Source organism: Schistocerca gregaria, chromosome X (genome assembly GCF_023897955.1).
Source record: "Schistocerca gregaria isolate iqSchGreg1 chromosome X, iqSchGreg1.2, whole genome shotgun sequence".
Lineage (NCBI taxonomy): Eukaryota > Metazoa > Arthropoda > Insecta > Orthoptera > Acrididae > Schistocerca > Schistocerca gregaria.
Window position 1 is genome coordinate 523107961 of NC_064931.1, and position 21442 is coordinate 523129402.

At 46.2% G+C, this 21442-nt stretch overlaps 1 protein-coding gene across 1 annotated transcript in view; it reads right to left on the reverse strand.

The window, feature by feature from the left end:
- Positions 1-21442, reverse strand: part of LOC126298179 (uncharacterized) — a 199038-nt gene that overhangs the window by 59152 nt on the left and 118444 nt on the right. Inside the window, exon 5 of the mRNA XM_049989488.1 lies at positions 8640-8754. Coding sequence (XP_049845445.1) covers positions 8640-8754 — 115 coding nt within the window. The remainder of the gene's footprint in view (positions 1-8639; positions 8755-21442) is intronic.

Here is a 21442-nt window from a genome sequence, read left to right on the forward strand (position 1 = left end):
AGACACTTATTACAGTAATGTATAGATCATACTTAAATTCTCGGTAGGGGGTGTAAGCCAGCAATTTCAAATTATATCTCTGTAGTTACACTTTTGAATAGCATGTGACGAAAGTAAAAATATTTCCGTGATAGCTCTGATTTTCCTACTTCACATTACTTTATAGCGATGGTCTTCCGTCCTCAATTAGTAGATTACAAAATATTTTGATATGTGGAAGAGAAAGCTTTTCATTTACATTTAGAGCAAACTATTTTTGTTTTAATGATTTACATCCCTACCCATTCATCAAATCCGTGACACTCTCCACTCTAGTTAGCGATATCACAAAACGAGCTCCCGTTGTTTGAGCGTTTTCGATGTCTTCGGTTTCTCCTCTAAAATCAGACGAAAACCCTAGTGCAAGTAGTTTCTTTGGCACACCTGCAATTTCTAAAGACCCTGCAAATTAAATGAAGTCATTATTTTCACTTCCCTGCAAACTTTTCTATATGACAGTTCCCTTTTAAGTTTTTCCTAATTGTAATCCTTAGATATTTAGTTGACTCGATAACTTCTGAATTTGTGCTATTTATCATGTAACAAACATTCAACCGAAATAGCTCAGTACTTATGTGGAGGATTTCACAATTTTTAATGACAGCGGTGTCTATATCATTGTGTAATTCGTACTGACTTCACTAGACGGAAAACGACGGCATCTTCTACAAACTAAGAGTACAGATCAAACTGTCTTCTAAATAATATGAATTTATCAAGAACGCAAAGAGTGTATCACACTTTTTAGGGGAGCTCCCAGCAATTAATACGTACTGTGACATTTTTTACAAGAAATCATGAATAGAGTCACCTAGCTGAAACAATATTCCATGGACATGCAATTTGATTGTAAGCCGCTTAAGAGGAATTCTCTCAAAAGGCTTCTACAAAGCTTGGAATTTGGAATGATCCTGATGTAATATGTCAATAACACTCATTGCTTCGTCTAATAGAAATCCACATGAGTTTCAAATTCATAATTGTTTTTGAATTCGTGCTGTTTGTGTGTTAGTATGTCGTTATCTTCGGGGTGTTTGATAATGCGTTTACACAATAGACATTCCAGAATACTGCTATAAATCGATGTTAGAGGACTGCGTTTATGATTTTTTAGGTTGCTTTAACATCTCTTTCTGTGTATTGGTGTAATGTACGTAACTGTGAAGGCTTTAGCCACGGATCTTTAATCTCGAAATTAATTAGAGAGGAAAATTGCTTGCCCATTTTATGACCTATCCATTTAAAGAGTGCATGTGCTATGATTCATAATGCATTATTAACTGAAATGGAATTTGTTGAGCGCTATTTGAAGCCATTATGAAAATGTAATAAATCAGTGATCAGGCTGTTTTCCTCTGCTGTGGCTGCTTGCTGGCCCGTTCAGCATCAGCCAGCGGTAGTAAAGTTCCTGCGCGCTGATATCTTCCTGGCAGCTCGTTCCTTGCCTCAGCGCGCTGTCCAAATAAGTACGCAGCATTCTGTGGAAGGATAAAGGCCGCCCGGGGCGTAGTGCTTGTCGCAATACATCTTCGTCACAGGACAGTTGCAGCCCTACTGCCATCCTTCCGCAACAAGTCTCATATAGGCGCCATGAGTCCTAAAGAAAACAATGTTAATTTACTGCCCTCCTAACGCCACTCGCTTCCTTAATGTCACAGAGTAACTTGTTATTGTTTACAGTTTTACTAAGGCGTTCGCTTCGAAGTTTGTAGCGCGAATGCTATGACAAAAGAGCTTTGATCGTGTTACCCTCTGACACTCAGCAGACATGTAAACGTCTTCTATAGTTGCTACAACTGGAAATACACTATCTGAAAAGTATCCCGACGTCCCTATCTAATGCGCATTTCACCACTAGAGGTTACGAGAGGCGGAACCACCGACGTAAAAAGAGGCGAGGAGTACCGTGTTACATGTAGAGAAGTAGTAACGGTAGAGTGGGTCGATCAAGAGAGTACAGTGACTTCGAATGTGGGCTAGGCACTGGATGTCACCTGAGTAACAAATCAATCACGGACATTTCAATCCTTCTAAAGCTGCCCACGTCGGCTGTTGATGATGTGACTGTGAAGTGGAAACGGGAAGGAACAACCAGAGCTAAACCTAGACCAGTTAGACCTCATGTACTGACAGACAGGGACCATGAAAATTAGAATTATATATTAATACCTTCAGCTGCTGACGGGCGTTGATATGTATCAACGGGGACAGGTGAAAATGTGTGCCCCCTGCAGTCGCACTATCCTCTGTGCCCTCGGTGTCTCAGATGGATAGAGCGTTTGCCATGTAAGCAGGAGATCCCGGGTTCGAGTCCCGGTCGGGGCATACATTTCCATCTGTCCCCGTTGATATATATCAACGCCCGTCAAGAGCGGAAGGTATTAACATGTAATTCTAATTTCGTTCTAGAAGACTGCAGGTCATCAATGGTGTCAGCTCTTTCGGACATGTCCGAAAGAACAGACACCATGTCCATGTAAGTATCTAGGGACCATCAATGTTTGCAGAGAGTGGCCGTATAAAGTCATTTGAAACCATCGAAAGAAATCACTCTCGAGTTCGTAAGTGCTAGCAGCAGTCCTACTAGTATAATGACACAGGGCAGGGAGATAAAAGTTATGGGGCACACTGACGATCAGTTACTCATAACACACATTTTTCTATAGTTAGTGTTAAGAGCGACGCCACTGGACAGTGGATGACTGGAAAGGAATGATCTGGAGTGATGAATCACGTTATACTCTGTGGCAATCCAATGGAAGGATTTAGATTTGGCGAATTCCTAGAGAACGTTACCTGTCGTTGTGTGTAATGCCAACACTGAAATACGCAGAGGGTGATGTCGCGGTGTGGGGGTGTTTTCCGTGGATACGGCGTGGCCTCCAAGTTGCGCTTGAAAAAACACTAAAACCGGAAGGATATGAACACGTTTTACAGCACTGTGTACTACGTGCAGTAGAGGAACAGCTTGGACACGATTGTCTGTGTCAGCATTACATTGCCACCTGTCCTAAAGAAGAAGCTGTAATACAATGGTTTGTTGAAAATACCGTTCCTGGGTGGACTGGCCTGCCGAGAGCTCAGACCTGAACGCAATGGAACACTTTTGGGATGAGTCAGAAGGTCGACTTCACTCCAGAGCCTAGTGTCCAATACCAGTACCTCTCTGGTTTCCACGTTTGAGGAACAATGGACTGTCATCCCTCCACCGATATTCAGAACCCTCACTGAAAATGTCCTCAATAAAGTTCAAGCCATCATAAAGACGAAGTGTGACACAAACCATATTAATGCCCACTAATAGATGACCGGATTCATTTGACGTTATAGCGTACAGCTAACCGATTCAATGAGACTTGTATACTTTACGATTCTTGGTGGCGGGACATCGAGGTAATTAGAGATGGTGTCCTAGTGCAGCTGAAGAAGTGAGAGCGTTTGATATATTTATAGAGATTCCTATGCATGATTATGTTTTAGGCGCCCAGTGTCAATGAAAGGAAAACCGAAGTCGAACTATCTGATACATCAGGTAAATAGAAGTGTAGACGCTATACAACATAAAATTGTAGCTCTTATGACATTTCCTAATATTGTATTCGTCATGAAAACTTGTAACCTGGCTAGTGAATAATGGCCATACACTGATACAACTTTTGCGACGCCCTGTGCCATTGTGCATAACTGCAGAACAAATGAATTTCGGATGAGACAAAACATTATAACCACTTGCCTAATAGTGTGCTCGTCCACATTTGGAATTCAGTACACCAGCGATTCATGTGTTATGGATTCGATAACTCTTTAGTGGGTTTCCAGAGGAATGTGGCAGCAGATTTCCCCGCACAAGTCGTTCATTTCTCGTAAAATGAGGGCCGGTGGTTTGTGGGCGCGGTGTCGGCACCCTATAGCATCACAGATGTGTTTCATGGGGTTCACATCAAATGAATTTGGTGGCCAAGATATTAACGTGAGTTCACTGCCACGCTTCTCAAACCACTGTTGACCAATTCTGGTCTTGTGACGCACACAGTTATCCCGATGAAAGATTTCATCACTCCCGGGAAGGCAGCAAACATGAAGGGATGACATGGTCCACAGCTGTCATGGTGCCTTCTATTACTACCACAGCTCCCACGGAATCCCAAATTAACGTCCTCCCATACCATAATATTGCCCCAATCCGCACACATCCATGGGGCGGAGAAAATTTCGTACAACCTTTCGTCAGCTTCACGGAGCATCCGGACACTATCATCGACCTGGTGTAACGTGAAATGTAATTCATTGTAACATTCGGCACGTTTCCATGAAGCAATGGCCCCCTGTCGATGATCCCGCACCCTCTGCAGTCGTAATAGACGATGAAGTAAGTTTGACATGGGAACACATAGGCGCCCTCTGCTGCGGAGCCCCATGATCAAGATGTGACCTGAATAGCGTGCTCCGAAACAATTTTACTTACACCAGAACTGTACTCTGTAGTCAGTCTGGCACAGATCTCCACCTATCCTGTTTTTCATAGGCGGCAAACCTCCCGCCCCCACGTTCTTTAATGAAGTGTGCACGTCCAACACCTTTTTCATCTTTCTTAATTCTCTTTGCATGGATGTCCATAGCAATATCACGCGAACTGTTAACTAGCTTCACGTTTCTGATATGCTCCTTCTCAATCACAGGGCCACAACATTCCACCATTTGGTGAAGTCGTTTATGTCAGCCAATTTCCTGAATTTCGACCCGCGTCTTCCCTAGAATGATTCCCCATTCGTCTCTGTTCCTCTTATATACATTTTTTATCGCGTCAAGTGACCACAAAGCCACCAGCCGGCATTAAGCCTCGTAGCCTGCAACGATCTTGATGTTTTTGATTCATCATATACACCGCCTGACAAATAAAGTGAAGCACGCAGAAGGGGGGCGAAAACGAAATGAAACATCACAAGTTCAGAAGTTATTTAAGTAATTATAAAACAGAGGAAAAATTTACAAAGAACTTGTCAATATGAACCAACTTATCACTGTGACGCTGCGTTCGCTCTTGCTTGGTTGCATTCATTGATTCAGTTCGGAAGATTGTCATAAAACCATGGCAGGCAAGTTGTCTCACAACTGTGAGTTCTACATATCCCGAATATTGGCGCTATGACGGAGATGACGTCTACATCTACATCTACATCCATACTCCGCAAGCCACCTGACGGTGTGTGGCGGAGGGTACCCTTAGTACCTCTATCGGTTCTCCCTTCTATTCCAGTCTCTTATTGTTCGTAAAAAGAAGGATTGTCGGTATGCTTCTGTGTGGGCTCTAATCTCTCTGATTTTATCCTCATGGTCTCTTCGCGAGATATACGTAGGAGGGAGAAATATACTGCTTGACTCTTCGGTGAAGGTATGTTCTCGAAACTTTAACAAAACCCCGTACCGAGTTACTGAGCGTCTCTCCCGCAGAGTCTTCCACTGGAGTTTATCTATCATCTCCGTAACGCTTTCGCGATTACTAAATGATCCTGTAACGAAGCGCGCTGCTCTCCGTTGGATCTTCTCTATCTCTTCTATCAACCCTATCTGGTACGGATCCCACACTGCTGAGCAGTAATCGAGCAGTGGGCGAACGAGCGTACTGTAACCTACTTCCTTTGTTTTCGGATTGCATTTCCTTAGGATTCTTCTAAAGAATCTCAGTCTGGCATCTGCTTTACCGACGATCAACTTTATATGATCATTCCATTTTAAATCACTCCTAATGCGTACTCCCAGATAATTTATGGAATTAACTGCTTCCAGTTGTTGACCTGCTATTATGTAGCTAAATGATAAGGGATCTATCTTTCTATGTATTCGCAGCACATTACACTTTTCTACATTGAGATTCAATTGCCATTCCCTGCACCATGCGTCAACTCGCTGCAGATCCTCCTGCATTTCAGTACAATTTTCCATTGTTACAACCTCTCGATACACCACAGCATCATCTGCAAAAAGCCTCAGTGAACTTCCGATGTCATCCACCAGGTCATTTATGTATATTGTGAATAGCAACAGTCCTAGTTCGTCTCACACTGTTCCATCGGAAACAGGTTTGGGGATCTTGCTGGCCACGTGAATAAATTAACACAACTTAGGAAGTTCATAGAAACAAGCATTTTGTCTGGATGAGCATCATTCTGATGAAAAATGGCACCACGATGCTGTCGCATGTCTGGTAGCATACGAGGCTGCAGGATGCCGTGCCGTACCCTTACGCTCTCAGAGTTCCTTCAATCACTACCAGCCATGACCTGAAATCGTGCCCGATGGCCCTCCACACCTTGGCGCCAGGAGTAATATCGTCACGCCTTTCCAAAATATTGTGAGAGTGGGATCTCTCAAGAGATCGCCCCCAAACTAGCCAACTATAGTCATCCGGGTAATATAGAAACGCAAGTTGTGGTGTCACCGCCAGACACCACACTTGCTAGGTGGTAGCCTTTAAATCGGCCGCGGTCCGTTAGTATACGTCGGACCCGCATGTCGCCACTATCAATGATTGCAGACCGAACGCCGCCACACGGCAGGTCTAGAGAGACTTCCTAGCACTCGCCCCAGTTGTACAGCCGACTTTGCTAGCGATGATTCACTGACAAATTACGCTTTCATTTACCGAGACGATAGTTAGCATAGCCATCAGCTACGTTATTTGCTACGACCTAGCAAGGCGCCAGTATCCGTACTATTGATATTGTGAATCCTGTATCATAAAGAGCGACGTTCTCCATGAATGGATTAAAGTTAAGTATTCCATCAGCTACGTCCGTTTTTCTCAATTCTAACTCCCTTGTCATGTTCCAGACCTCACGCCAGCCTGCGAGAGCTCAGACGCTTGCATTTCGGCCTCCTTTTAAAAACACGGTTGGCTCTCCTGCCAACCACAACACAAATCATCACAGAATCTTATGCGGCGCCATTCGCCAGCAGCTCGTGCTTCCAGGTCGTCGCACTACTCCGAACGCAGCCATTCGCTTTGATTTTCTAAGCAGCATACGCATGGGACGGTAATTCAATAGTCTGGCTACTGCTAGTCCCCTAACAATGGTGCGGCATGTCACAGAATTGTACAGAGAATTTCTTACTTGTTGTCGGCTGGCAGGCACATACGTGATGGGGCTACGGTGGTCTTGGTACACAATACGGCGATTATCCTTTACGGTGGTCAGACGTTGGTTCAGCTGTGGTCGCTGGAACCTTGACGGAGCTCATGCACGCCCTCACGTTCCCCAGCAGCTCAGCTTCGGTTCATTTTCACGTCTGAATGGCCCAAAAACCTGGCTATTGCACTATATGACCAGCCGGCTACAGTAAGGCACCTTCCACAGAGTGTCAGGTTCTGATAACGGTGTTTCAGACGAGAACGGGGTACCTTCCGTATTTTTCACAGTGATCATTCAACTCCTGACGCTGTTTTCGCCCATTATGTACTAGGCCTGGTAACAACACTGAGCCAGCCACTGTGGCCGAGTGGTTCTAGGTACTCCAGCTCGGAACCGCACTGCTGCTACTGTCACAGGTTCGAATCCTGCCTCGGGCATGGATGTGTGTGACTTCCTTAGGTTAGTTAGGTTTAAGTAGTTCTAAGTCTAGGGGACTGATGACCTCAGATGTTAAGTCCCATAATGCTTAGAATCATTTGAACCATATTTTTAAACAACACTGAACACGAACAACACTAATGCACTTTGATGGGCGTTCTGCCTGTAATAGAGACGTGGAACGGTAGTCACTTACATACACGCATATGTGGTGTACACGTATGAAGTTACAATAACATCATAAAATGTCTTCTGGGTGCTTCGTTCTTTTGGTCAGGCAGTGTAAAAAATCGCGGGTTGCGTGACTCGATATTCCTATATATGCATTTAACAAACTCATGAGAAGCAATATCAGTTATTAGTGCATTATACAGTCTGATTCCGTGATGCTGTTACAAACATTAAGGGATGATGGAGAAGCGTACTTGTGTCAGTGAGGCAACTTTGTCGGAAATGACCTAGTCGAAAGCTACAATTGAAAATGGTTCTGACACCTCTGACAGTGGAATGCTTGTACCAATAATGCTGTCGCTAAGACTGTAGGGTAGGCGATTTCCAGAAGTGGTAGTATGGACCAAAACAAGAAGACGATGTCCAGTAAATATGGGCTCTGAAACGTATACCTTACCCATATTCATCTTCTCTACTGTGAAACACATCCCTCCTTCTGAAGGAGTGCTCATAGCTCTTAAGGTATGCATTTTAGGGCCCATGTTTTCCGCATATTTTTTCTTGTTTTGCTTAGTACTACCACTTCTGAAAGTTGCCTACCCTACAATCTTAGAAACAACAGTACCACTACACGTATTCCACTGTAGGAGGTATCAGAATGATTTTCGCTCATAATTTTCGATTCGGTCGGGCACGGAACAGGGTACCTTACCTCAAATTCACACAGTAGCCCTTTTCCATCATCTCTGTAAGGCATCACGAAATCACCCGGTACACACATATCAGTGATAATGATAACATCGAGATCAACAGTTTACATCAAAATACAATGCAAATGCCAAGAGAAATTTTTCAACACACCTTTATCAAAGACGATGACATTCGATCCAGGAAATGCTTCGTGAATCTGGCAGTTTCCTCCCCACATATCTGACGAACGATTTTCAGCGAACATTGTAGGTAGTCCTGAAAAGAGCTGAAAAACACAGAAAAGGTTATGGGCAGCAGGAAGCCTGCAGGCGAAAGCAAATTAGTTTAGATGGTGAAGTTCTCACGTTGGCATAAAAATACAGATAAAATACATGTGATTTCTGGTACCTGTCCAGAACTCAGTGAACTACTTTAATTAATCTTAAGACACAGTTTGTACTAATTACTTCAGACAGGACTGACAAGCTCAAGAAACGAAATATGTAAGGTGTGTCGGGAGCATTTTCACTGTTTCTTCTGAAAGTGGCTGGCACAAGAGTAGAGTCCTCAAGGTCAGGGCAGTTGTCTGCCACAAGCAGGGGCTGCGGGCTGTGATTCTCCCGCCTCTCAGCTTTGTTGCCATGTGGGTACCGTTAGAGGTGCGTTAGGTCAGAGCAGCTGAAAGCTCAGTGTTGTCGTGCTATATCGAGTGTTCACGTGTGATCTCAGTGTCTTACTGTCTTTAGAAAGGTGCTTTGACGTGTGTTCGGTGGTGGACAACAATCCAGGAGCAACGGCCTACTCGTAGTACTCCTCCAGTCGATGTGCGTAAAGGGCGGAAAGACAATCAAAAATAATCATATCGAATGTACTCAAGTTTTTTACTGATCTGGCCGACAATGAAGAAGTGAGGAATAACTTAAATTTTGCCTAGATTCATAAACTTACTGTTAAAGCGTGTGGTGTCTCCAAGTCAACCGAAGGCCGTATTAGCAAATCTGTGTCATTGGCAGAATCTCCAGACATGATAGAGTGTTTAGATTCTTCGAGAAAGGTATACGAATGTGAACGGAAATCAACCGACATTGGCGATTTTAACAAAGAGCTCGTGCGTAAAACTGTACTTGGATATTACGACAGAGAAGAGTATTCAACGGTTAAAAAAATACAGGCCGACCTCGGTGAAAAATTTAATTACTCGGGCTCAGAGACCTGCGTTCTTCGTCTTCACTGCTCACTTGGTTTCCGATTCAAGAAGTGTAATGACGGACGGAAAGTCTTAATGGAACGCAGAGGCATTGTAGCAGCAAGAGCGATGTTTTTGAGTAGAATGCACTTCTTGCGTGCTGAAGACACCAGGCTTGTAGTGACTTGGATGAAACTTGGGTTTCACAGAACCACACCAGTAAGTACACTACTAGCCATTAAAAGATGACGTGCTACAGACGCGAAATTTAACCGACAGGAAGAAGATGCTGTGATATGCAATTGATTAGCTTTTCAGAGCATTCACACAAGGTTGGCGCCGGTGGCGACACCTACAACGTGCTGACATGAGGAAAGTTTCCAACTACCCCCTGCGGGTTCGGGGGTTAGAATAGGCCCGCGGTATTCCTGCCTGTCGTAAGACGCGACTAAAAGGAGTCTCAAACTTTTCTGCCTTATATGATGGTCCCCTGTTGGGTTTGACCTCCATCTCTCAAAATTTTCCGAAGAGCGAACCGATTGGGGAAGGGCGCCTTACTTGGTGCATTGTGTCCATCTTGGGATCAGACATTTCGCCAGCTTATACACCGTTGAATTGCAGTCCTGTCCGCTCTCCATCTCTTGGGCATGACTCTGTTTCTGCGTGCAGATTGCACCTTGCACTGTGCAGCGCCTCTTTCTGCACCGACAGCGACCATGGACCACATGTTACCTAACATCCAGCACGGTAGGCAGTCCGTTATGGTGGGGCCGCCATGTAACCTGTTGGTTGTAGCCCCCTGACAACACAGGGATCACTCTACTGATGCCTGCGCAGTTAACTCCCTACGTATGCCAAGGAGTAGATGCCTATCCTCCTGGGGTATCGGGACTCCCGGCAACGGCCATCCTGCCAGGTGTCTCTTGCCGTGGCTGTATGGCGCCCGTGGGGAGGGCCCTTGGTCGGAGTAGGTGGCATCAGGGCGTATGACCCGCAATGAAGCGTGGTACATCGTCTCTCGCTGGTGGCCAGCCGCCAGTAGTCTCTAAGCGTTCTCGGGCTCAGTTTAACGCTCAGAAGTACGATCCGAAAACGTTCCCCTCCCTGGCCACACCGTGGGAGGAACGTAAGTCTCAGGATGGCAGTAGCAGATATTCGCCCCGCTTCTTAGTTTGTACGAGGGCTGATGGGGAGTCTTTTCTCTCCACAAAGCCTCAGTTCTTCGTCGAGCATTTAGAGGACAAGTTTGGGGAGGTGGAGGGTTTGTCAAAAATGCGCTCTGGGTCAGTCCTGATACAAACGGCATCCTCTGCCCAGTCACGACGGTTACTCGCTTGTGACAAGTTGGGGGATGTTGCCGTTACGATCACACCCCATAAGAGTTTAAATATGGCCCAGGAAGTTATTTACCATAGGGATCTTCTTTTGCAGTCTGATGAAGAGCTGCGCGCCAATTTAGAGCGCCGAGGTGTACATTTCGTCCGGCGCGTTCATCGGGGTCCGAAGGAAAATCAGATTGCTACCGGTGCCTTAATCCTGGCCTTCGAAGTGGATACATTACCGGAAAAGGTCAAGGTGATGGTCTACCGATGTGACGTTGAGCCCTATATCCCTCCCCCGATGCGGTGCTTTAAGTGCTGGAAGTTCGGCCATATGTCTTCTCGCTGCACTTCCAGCCTCACATGTCGAGATTGCGGACGCCCATCACATCCCAATACTCCATGTGCCCCGCCTCCCATCTGTGCCAACTGCGGGGAGCACCATTCACCTTGCTCGCGAGACTGCCGAATTTTCCAGAAAGAGCGTAAAATCATGGAATACAAGACCCTGGACCGACTAACCTATACTGAGGCCAAAAGGAAATACGACCGACTCCATCCTGTGAGAATGACATCTTCCTACGCTGCTGCTACAACACCTGTGCTAGCCCCGTCTGTTTCTCCTATTGTGGCCGGATCGACGAGCAGTACAACTCCTCCTGCCCCCTCGCCAGTGGGGGGCTTTACCCACTGGGTTGCTCCTGCGCCACCTACCTAGGGAGAAACACCATCCCACCCATCGGGGACGTCCGTCCCCACTTCTAAGCCGGAGAAGTGTCCAACTTCTTTGGCTTCTCACGCTCGCAATGGGTCCCTTGGGTCCCTCCTTTCCCAGGTTTCCGCCAGCGAGAAGGCTGACGACCGACAGTGGCGTAAGTGCCCGCAATCAGCTGGTCGTAGGGCTTCACGATCCTCCTCCGTCCTGGAGACTGAATCGGTGAAGCCCTCCCAGCCGGTGCGACCCAAGGGACGGCGTGAGAAACCCAAGAAGAGCTCTCAGCCCAAGGAACTCGCGGTGGCAGCCATCCCACCGCAATCTTCCAACTCTGCGTCGGAGGATGCGGTGGCGATTCTGGCGTCCGCTGATGACCTCAATCTCGCCGGTCCATCAGACGCCATGGAAAGCACTATCACAGGTGCTAAATCGAATGCAGCAGGTGACCCAGCGGCGTAATCTCCCTTCCCAGTCCCGTCACGCCTTTCTCAGCCATGGACAACACAATCCTCCAGTGAAACTGCAGCGGTTTCTTCCACCATCTAGCTGAGCTTCGCTAACTTATCAGCCTTCACCCTTCCCTCTGCATTGCTCTGCAGGAAACTTGGTTTCCGGCAATGCGAACCCCCGCCCTCCGTGGCTATCGGGGTTATTATAAGAACCGGGCAGCTTATAAAAGGGTGTCTGGTGGCGTCTGCATCTATGTCCTGAACGCTCTTCACAGCGAGTCTGTACCTCTCCAAACACCTTTAGAGGCTGTCGCTGTTCGGGTGTGGACGCCACAGGCTGTTACCGTCTGCAATCTTTACCTTCCACCGGATGGTGATGTCGCGCAGCATGTCCTGGCTGCTCTGATAGCCCAATTGCCGCCACCTTTCTTGTTACTGGGCGACTTTAACGCCCATAACCATCTGTGGGGTGGGTCGGTGGCAACAGGTCGAGGCGCCATCGTTAAGCATTTATTGGCGCAGCTCGATCTCTCGATATTAAATGATGGTGCCTTCACACACTTCATTGTGGCGCATGGCACATACTCCGCCATTGACCTTTCGATCTGTAGCCCTAGCCTCTTACCGTCTGTCCAATGGAGAGTGCATGACGACCTTTGTGGTAGTGACCACTTTCCGATCTTTCTGTCACTGCCACAGCGTCAGTCTTCTGGGCGCCCTAGCAGATGGGCTCTGAATAAGGCTGACTGGGACTTGTTCTCCTCCACTGCTGCTATTGAGCCTCTCTCTAACAATGACATTGATGCAGTGGTTCAATCGGTCACCACCGGCATCGTTACTGCCGCCGAATCTGCTATTCCCCGTTCTTCTGGGTCCCCTCGGCGGCGGACTGTGCCTTGGTGGTCGCCTGAGATCACTGAAGCGATTAAAGCTCGCCGGCGGGCGCTCCAGCGTTACAAGCGACATCCCTCAATCGAACACCTTATCTCCTTCAAACGGCTGCGTGCGCGAGCCCGCCGCATTATCCGCTAACGCAAGCAGGAGTGCTGGGAGCGGTATGTGTCCACCATTGGCCTCCATGTCACCCCATCGCAGGTCTGGGCCAAGATTCGCCGCCTCTATGGCTATCGGACCCCTGTGAGTGTCCCTGCGCTCTCACTGAATGGAGCAGTTTGTACTGACTCCGACGTCATTGCAAACCACTTGGCAGAGCACTTTGCTCTGAATTCCGCTTCTGCCAACTACCCCTTGGCCTTCCGCTCGATTAAAGAGCGGATAGAACGTCGGAGTCTTTCTTTTCGCACCCACCATCCTGAATTGTACAATGTTCCATTCAGTGAGTGGGAATTCCGCAGTGCCCTCGCCGCTTGTCCTGATACCGCTCCTGGCCCAGATAGCATCCACTCTCAGATACTGAAACACCTTTCAGTGGACTGCCAGCGACGCCTCCTCGACTTTTACAACCGCATTTGGGTCGAGGGTGAGTTTCCGTCGCAATGGCGGGAAAGTCTTGTTGTCCCCATTCTGAAACCGGGGAAGAATCCTTTGGAGGTGGACAGCTACCGTCCCATTAGCCTCACCAGGGTTCTTTGCAAGTTGCTTGAACGGATGGTGAGCCGGCGCTTGAATTGGGTAATGGAGTCTCGGGGCCTTCTGTCTCCGTCTCAGGGTGGGTTCCGTAAAGGCCGCTCCGCCGCCGACAATCTGGTGAGCCTGGAGTCGGCCATCCGTACTGCCTTTGCCCCCCGTCAGCATCTGGTCGCTGTCTTTTTCGATATGCGGAAGGCGTATGATACGACATGGCGTCATCACATCCTTTCTACGCTTCATGGATGGGGCCTTCGGGGCCCTCTGCCGATCTATATCCGCAATTTTCTGTCGTATCGTACCTTCCGCGTGCACTTCGCGGCCTCATATAGTTCCTCCCAAGTCCAGGAGAACGGTGTGCCACAGGGTTCTGTTCTAAGTGTCTGTCTGTTTTTAATAGCCATTAAGGGGCTCGCTGCGGCGGTGGGAAATTCTGTCTCCGCTTCCCTGTATGCTGACGACTTCTGCCTTTACTACAGCTCTATTGGCATTACAGCTGCTGAACGTCAGCTACAGGGCGCAATCCGCAAGGCGCAATCTTGGGCTGTAGCGCATGGATTTCAGTTTTCGGCAGCCAAGACCTGCGTCATGCATTTCTGCCGGCGACGCACTGTTCACCCGGAGCCGCGGCTTTATTTTGACGGCGAGCTTCTTACAGTGGTCGAGTTACATAGGTTTTTGGGGGTGGTTTTTGATGCCCGGTTGACTTGGCTGCCTCATATTCGGCAGCTTAAACAGGCGTGTTGGCGGCATCTAAATGCTCTGCGATGCCTGAGTCACACCAGGTGGGGCACCGACCGATCTACTCTCCTACGGCTTTACCAGGCGTTAATCCAGTCCCGTCTAGGCTATGGGAGTCTGGCTTGTGGCTCAGCATCCCCATCTACGTTGCGGCTGCTGGGCCCAATCCTCCAGAGCGGGATACGCCTTGCCACTGGTGCCTTCCGGACCAGCCCTGTGGACAGCAAACTTGTGGAGGCAGGTGTCCCTCCACTGCGGTTACGACGCCAAGAATTACTGGCTGCTTATGCTGCCCATGTTTTTAGCTTGCCCGGGCATCCAAATTATCGTGTCCTGTTCCCGCAGTTAGTCGTCCGTCTGCCAGAACGTCGGCCCCGGTCATGATGTCCGATCGCCGTACGCGTCAAACAGCTTCTCTAATGGCTTGGGTGTTTCCCAGTACCACCTCTTTTCCGGGCCCCTCTGCGTACACCACCATGGTGTGTGCCTCGCCCTTGCCTTCGGCTCGACTTGGCACAGGGCCCGAAGGACTCAGTCCCTCCAGTGGCCTTCCGACGCCACTTTTATTCCATCCTGGCCACGTATCAGGGCTCTGGCATTGTCTATACCGACGGTTCGATGGTTGCTGGTCGTGTCGGTTATGCGCTAACTCTAGGGGACCATTCTGAACAACGTTCGTTACCGGCTGGCTGCAGTGTTTACACTGCTGAGCTGGTCGCCATCTTTCGTGCCCTAGCGTATATCCGCTCCTGCTCAGGTGAGTCCTTCGTTATCTGTAGTGATTCCCTGAGCGGTTTACAAGCTCTCGACCAGTGTTTCCCTCGTTCTCGTCTGGTGATGGCTATCCAGGAGTTCCTGCATACACTTGCCCGTTGCGGCAGATCTGTGGTCTTTGTTTGGACCCCGGGCCATGTTGGAATACCCAGAAATGAAACTGTTGACCGCCTGGCGAAAGAGGCCACTAGTGCACTATCTCTGGAGATTGGCCTCCCGGCGACTGATTTGCGGGCACTATTACGCCGCAAAGTTTTCGATTTATGGGACACTGATTGGCGCAACCTGCCCGTGCCAAACAAACGCCGCCGTATTAAGGAGACGACTACTGTGTGGCGGTCATCCATGCGAGCCAACCGCAGGGAATCAGTCGTCCTTTGTCGGCTCCACATTGGCCACACCCGACTCACGCACAGTTATTTATTGTGTCGTGAGGATCCCCCTCTTTGTCGTTGTGGGGCGTCATTGACGGTGGTCCATATTCTGTTGGTGTGCGCCCTTTTAACTATGCTCAGGCAGACTTTTGCGCTGCGTGATACGCTCTCTGCGCATTTATCTGACGACTCTTCCATAGCGGACATAGTTCTGCGTTTTATTCGGGCAGGGGGATTTTATCGCTTAATGTAAGTGTGTGAGTTTTTGTGTTGATTCTGGTCTATGGCCTACGATTTGTCTGATTTTTTTTTCATGTGTTTCTCGGTGGTTGGCTTTTCCCTTTTTGTTTGTATGGTCGGCCAACCACCGTTACACTCGGTGTGATTTTAGTTCGTCTTGTCTGGTCTTTGTCTACCTTTCTCTTGTTCTGTGTCGTCTGTCTTATCGTCTGTTGATCGTTTTTATTCTCTGTGGGTGTTTTTAGTATTTGGAAAAAGGGACCTATGACCGTAGCAGTCTGGTCCCTTTAACCCAAACAAACCAACCAAAGTTTCCAACCGATTTCTCATACACAAACAGCAGTTGACCGGCGTTGCCTGGCGAGACGTTTTTGTGATGCCTCGTGTAAGGAGGAGAAATGAGTAACATCACCTTTCCGACTTTGATAAAGGTTGGATTGTAGCCTATCGCGATTGCGGTTTATCGTATCGCGACACTGCTGCTCGAGTTGGTCGAGATCAAACGACTTAGCAGAAGCTGGAATGGGTGGGTTCAGGAGGGTAATACGGAACCCCGTGCTGGATCCCAAGGGCCTCGTATCACTAGCAGTCGAGATGACAGGCATCTAATCAGCATGGCTGTAACGGATCGTGCAGCCACGTCTCGATCCCTGAGTCAACAAATGGGGATTTTTGCAAGACAACAACCATCTGCACGAACAGTTCGACGACGTTTTCAGTAGCATGGACTATCACCTCGGAGACCATGGCTGCGGTTACCCTTGACGGTGCATCACAGACAGGAGAGCCTGCGATGGTGTACTCAACGACGAACCTGGGTGCACGAATGGCAAGACGTCATTTTTTTCGGATGAATCCAGGTTCTGTTTACAGCATCATGACGGTCGCATCCGTGTTTGGCGACATTGCGGTGAACGCACATTGGAAACGAGTATTCGTCATCGTCATACTGGCGTATCACCCGGTGTGATGGTATGGGGTGGACGTTACATTTCAGATGTGTTACGACCTGTGGCTCTATCATTCATTCGATCCCTGCGAAACCCTACATTTCAGCAGGATAATGCACGACCGCATGTTGCAGGTCCTGTACGGGCCTTTCTGGACACAGAAAATGTTCGACTGCTGCTCTGGCCAGCACATTCTCCAGATCTCTCACCAACTGAAAACGTCTGGTCAATGGTGGCCGAGCATCTGGCTCGTCACAATACGCCAGTCACGACTCTTGATGAACTGCGAACTGTGGTATCGTGTTGAAGCTGCATGGGCAGCTGTACCTGTACACGCCATCCAAGCTCTGTTTGACACAATGCCAAGGCGTATAAAGGCCGTTATTACGGCCAGAGGTGGTTGTTTTGTGCACTTATTTCTCAGGATCTATAAACCCAAATTGAGTGAAAATATAAATACATGTCAGTTGTATTCTAATATATTTGTTCAATGAATACCCGTTTATCATCTGCATTTTCTCTTGGTGTAGCAATTTTAATGTCCAGTAGTGTATATATGGCACGACTCCAAAGGAGCCGGCGGTTTGAAGTGCCTACTGGTGTAGGTGGCCATTAATCATCGCCCACGCTGGTTCATTAACCACAGGGTTCATACCAGTGGCCAAACCTGTTTATCGTGGTGAGAAAAGTTCCCTGTCAATCCGATAACCATTCAGAAATGAATAGAGAAGTTTTTAAGAATTGGTTTACTCGACTGTTGTCTGCGCTGGAAGAACGGTAATTATCGTGAGGGATAACGCTAGCTACCACTTCATTCAGATAGAAAATCTGACAGGTTCAAATTGGCGCAAGGGGGATATTATAGAGTGGTTAAAGAGAAAAAATTTTTCATTTTCAGTCGATGAAACGAAGGCTGAACTCCTGTCGAAGAAAAAAATCGTAGGTGCCAAAAAGACTTACGAATTAGATGAACTGGCAAACGAAATTGAACATCAAGTGGTACGTCTACTACCGTATCACTGCCAGTGTAATCCCATTGACCGAGCGAGGTGGCGCAGTGGTTAGCACACTGGACTCGCATTCGGAAGGACGACGGTTCAATTCCGCGTTCGGCTATCCTGATTTGGGTTTTCCGTGATTTCCCTAAATCGCTCCAGGCAAATGCCGGGATGGTTCCTTTGAAAGGGCACGGCCGACTACCTTCCCCGTCCTTGCCTAATCCAATGAGACCGATGACCTAGCTGTTTGGTCTCTTCCCCAAAACAACCGAAACTATAATCCCATTGAATTGATATGGGCACAAGTAAAGCGAGAAGTAGCGAAAAGAAATACTAGTTTCAAACTTGCTCATGTCGTGAAGCTAACACACAAAGCTCTTGAAAATGTTATTGAGCAGGACAGGGAGAGGTGCGTAAAACACGCAAAAGCATTGCAAGAAACTTATTTCTTGAACCAGGGTTTAACAGACCCTATAGTGGAATCTGTGATGATACATCTGGCTGAAACAAGCGACAGTGAATCTGAAGACATGGAGCCAGAAGATTCTTCTGTTTAGGTATGTGCCGTCTATGTAAAAAGCTTACTTGATTTAAATGTTTGTCTATTCATTTCAGTTATAGAGGTCATACTGGAAATGTTTTTCCCTTACAGTAGACGTCTGATAAATTTATCACAAGTGGTGGCGATTAGTGTACTCGGCAGTAACTGTCAATTAAAATAAGATTGTCAATTCCTCATTAATTAACAGTTTTTTCTAAAATCCTGTATTGAATGCCTTTACATTTGGATATAATCTTACTGCATTCGGTTTACTTGTATATTCGAAATTTAACTCACTTTTTTCATAGTTGGATTTAGTGGCTATTTCGTAGTAAGGGAAATGCAAAATCACAAAACCTTGTGGTGCTTCTGTATCGACTGTACACTCGAACACAAACAGTGCAGCAATATCAGAACAGTCCCAGCACCTATTCTGATTCTCCGAGAAGAGCATAGAAATCTATGATATCTGACGACTTTTACAAAAAGCTAGAACGAAGAATTGTATTACTTTAGTATGACATAGCATAGTATCTGATGGCTAGAGAAATATAGGGTAATGTCCGTGATAAAACTTATTATTCTGGCCAATCACTTCACTGCACTGTCTTCTCCACACACTTGGTTTTTAATTCTGAAACTGTAATGGTGGAGGAAATTTGTAACCCAAGACAGAGACATTGCAGTAGTAAGAACGAGGTTTTTGTGTACCAAGCACGTATTGCGTGCTGAGAATAATAGGCTTACAGCAAATTTAGATAAAACTCTGGTTTCACAAAACCTTTCGAAAAAATATTTTGCTCGACTTCAGTGAAAATATTGGCTTCAAAATAACTACAATTAATTTTGCGTAGTGAGTATTGGCGTTTTGAGTGAGGGATGCAGTGACGAATTATATGTATTAGCAAACAGCAAAATATTTTCGGGAAGCACGGAATATTCTCGGTCATATTAAAGCGAGCGGTCCGAACAAAACTCTTGGCGACGGCATACAACGTCCAGCGCGCTGCTGCACACGGAATATTGCGGATGTAATTTGCCTCTTTACGTGTTATGATACAATAATGATGTCTGAAATATCACCAAGAATAATTTTGTAGTGTATTAACAACTTTCTCCCGGGAAGTCTCTTCGCAGTTTCACAGAAAGAAAATTCATCAGCGACTACATTTTTCGCTATGGAATCGGCACAGTTTCACACCTCTTATAATATTTTATATTTTATCTCAGAATATTTGTATGTTTCCGAAATAAAAGACGCAGCATATGCATCTGAAAACTTTGAGGATGTTCATATATATTTTTTATTTTCAGTCGAACTACATTAGTGGTCCTGTTACTATCACAGGTTAAAGTAAAAAATTATTTTCCTCCAGAATTTCTTGACACATTAGTTTCCATTTTCCCCCTAGCAGCTAGTGAGAATTTTCTTTTGGAAAGTACTCCATCATACTCTAGACTAACAATATAGTTGCCCAATTTTTTTAAAATTTTTACCAATATTCGAAATTACCACTACTATAAAACTGGCATTGCTGTAAGACGACGAGATGACCTTCAAACCCTATCTTCGTGCCGGCCACTACAGTGCAATTACGAACAGGTGTAATGTGGATGCCGCACGGGGTGGCCGCGCTGTTTAAGGCACCATGTACGGATTGTACGGCCCCTCCCGCCGGTGGTTCGAGTCGTTCTTCGGGCATGGGTGTGTATGTTGTTCTTAGAGTAAGTTTAAGTAGTGTGTAAGACTAGGGACCGATGACCTCAGCAGTTTGGTTCCTTAGGAATTCACACACATTACAGAGGTAATGTGTTTGTTTGTATTGGTGTGTGTGCGTGGTTAAGAGTCTAATTTTGTTTCCGAAGAATCAATTGTTCCTGTGACAATGTATAGTCTCCCTGAGTTGCCTATGTTTATGTATATAGAGTTCCTAACAAAGCAGTACTTCTTTCTCTGTCGCTAAGGTGAAAAGATCTCACAACTAAACTTATGTTCGATGGCCTTGTGCAATACGGTATACTTTACGCAAAGATACTAAAATTACTTCTTTATAATGGGCATACAAGAACTGAAGCGAGGGCATATCTGTGATACATAGTTTTAAAATTTCGACTAAATATAATGTAAATGAAATGTGATATACACTAATGTAAAGCATCATGCACTTAGTGTAGGTGTATACTACCATAGAATAAAGTATAAACTTTTTTCTGTATTTGTGTTATCTAAGCAGAAAACAATTTTATGTTAGTTGTGTTACTTGTTTGAACTCTGAATATTTTCTACATTTCTACAGGTGTAGAAGCGATTTAGAATGCAGGTCAGACAATCAGATCAACTGTCCGCCTCCAGTGACTGGTGTGGTTACGGAACGTCTGGACGTGACATGCTACTGTTCATTTCCTCTTGACAAACAGGGATTTTGCCGAAAATTATCCTTATAACGGAAACAAATCATTTGACCTTATATACAGTTTCAGTGGTGTCCCCTTATCTTATGGAGTTCAACGATTGTTTTCAGTTTTTAATGAGTACTCTACTCACTTTTTGGTGGTGTAGTGACAGAATGGGGGTAGTACGGCTGGAGTTTAAGTTTTGAAGGAACATTTGAAGACGGAGTTCACCATTCTTCCATCTAGAGCTCACCACCTTCAATTACTCAAGTACTGCGGACTGTATGAATTCTTCCTTCTGACATTAAAAGCTTAAATAGCGTTTTTTCTTGGCAGCAGGGGTAAAAAAAGCTCATTGTGATGAATTGTTACGCTTCGGTTATTAGACGGATCCAAATAGCCATGGTACGTATCTGCGACACAATCTCAAGGCTAAATTTCACTTAAATTTTGTGAGAGTACACCGCATGTAACCCAGTCGGAAGAAAATAATGCAATAACTTTGCTTAAAAATTAGTAGATTCAGTACATTGTGGTTTCTGTCAGATAGTTAACAGACGAGAACTCCAATTTAATATGAAGTTATGGGCTAACGAGAGATAATTACAATTGCGCGCTGATAAGTAATGGCTCAGAATTTTTGTATGAAAGTTCTCTAAGCTTTTTAAATAAAACAAACTCCGTCAACATTCTAAATCCTTATTCT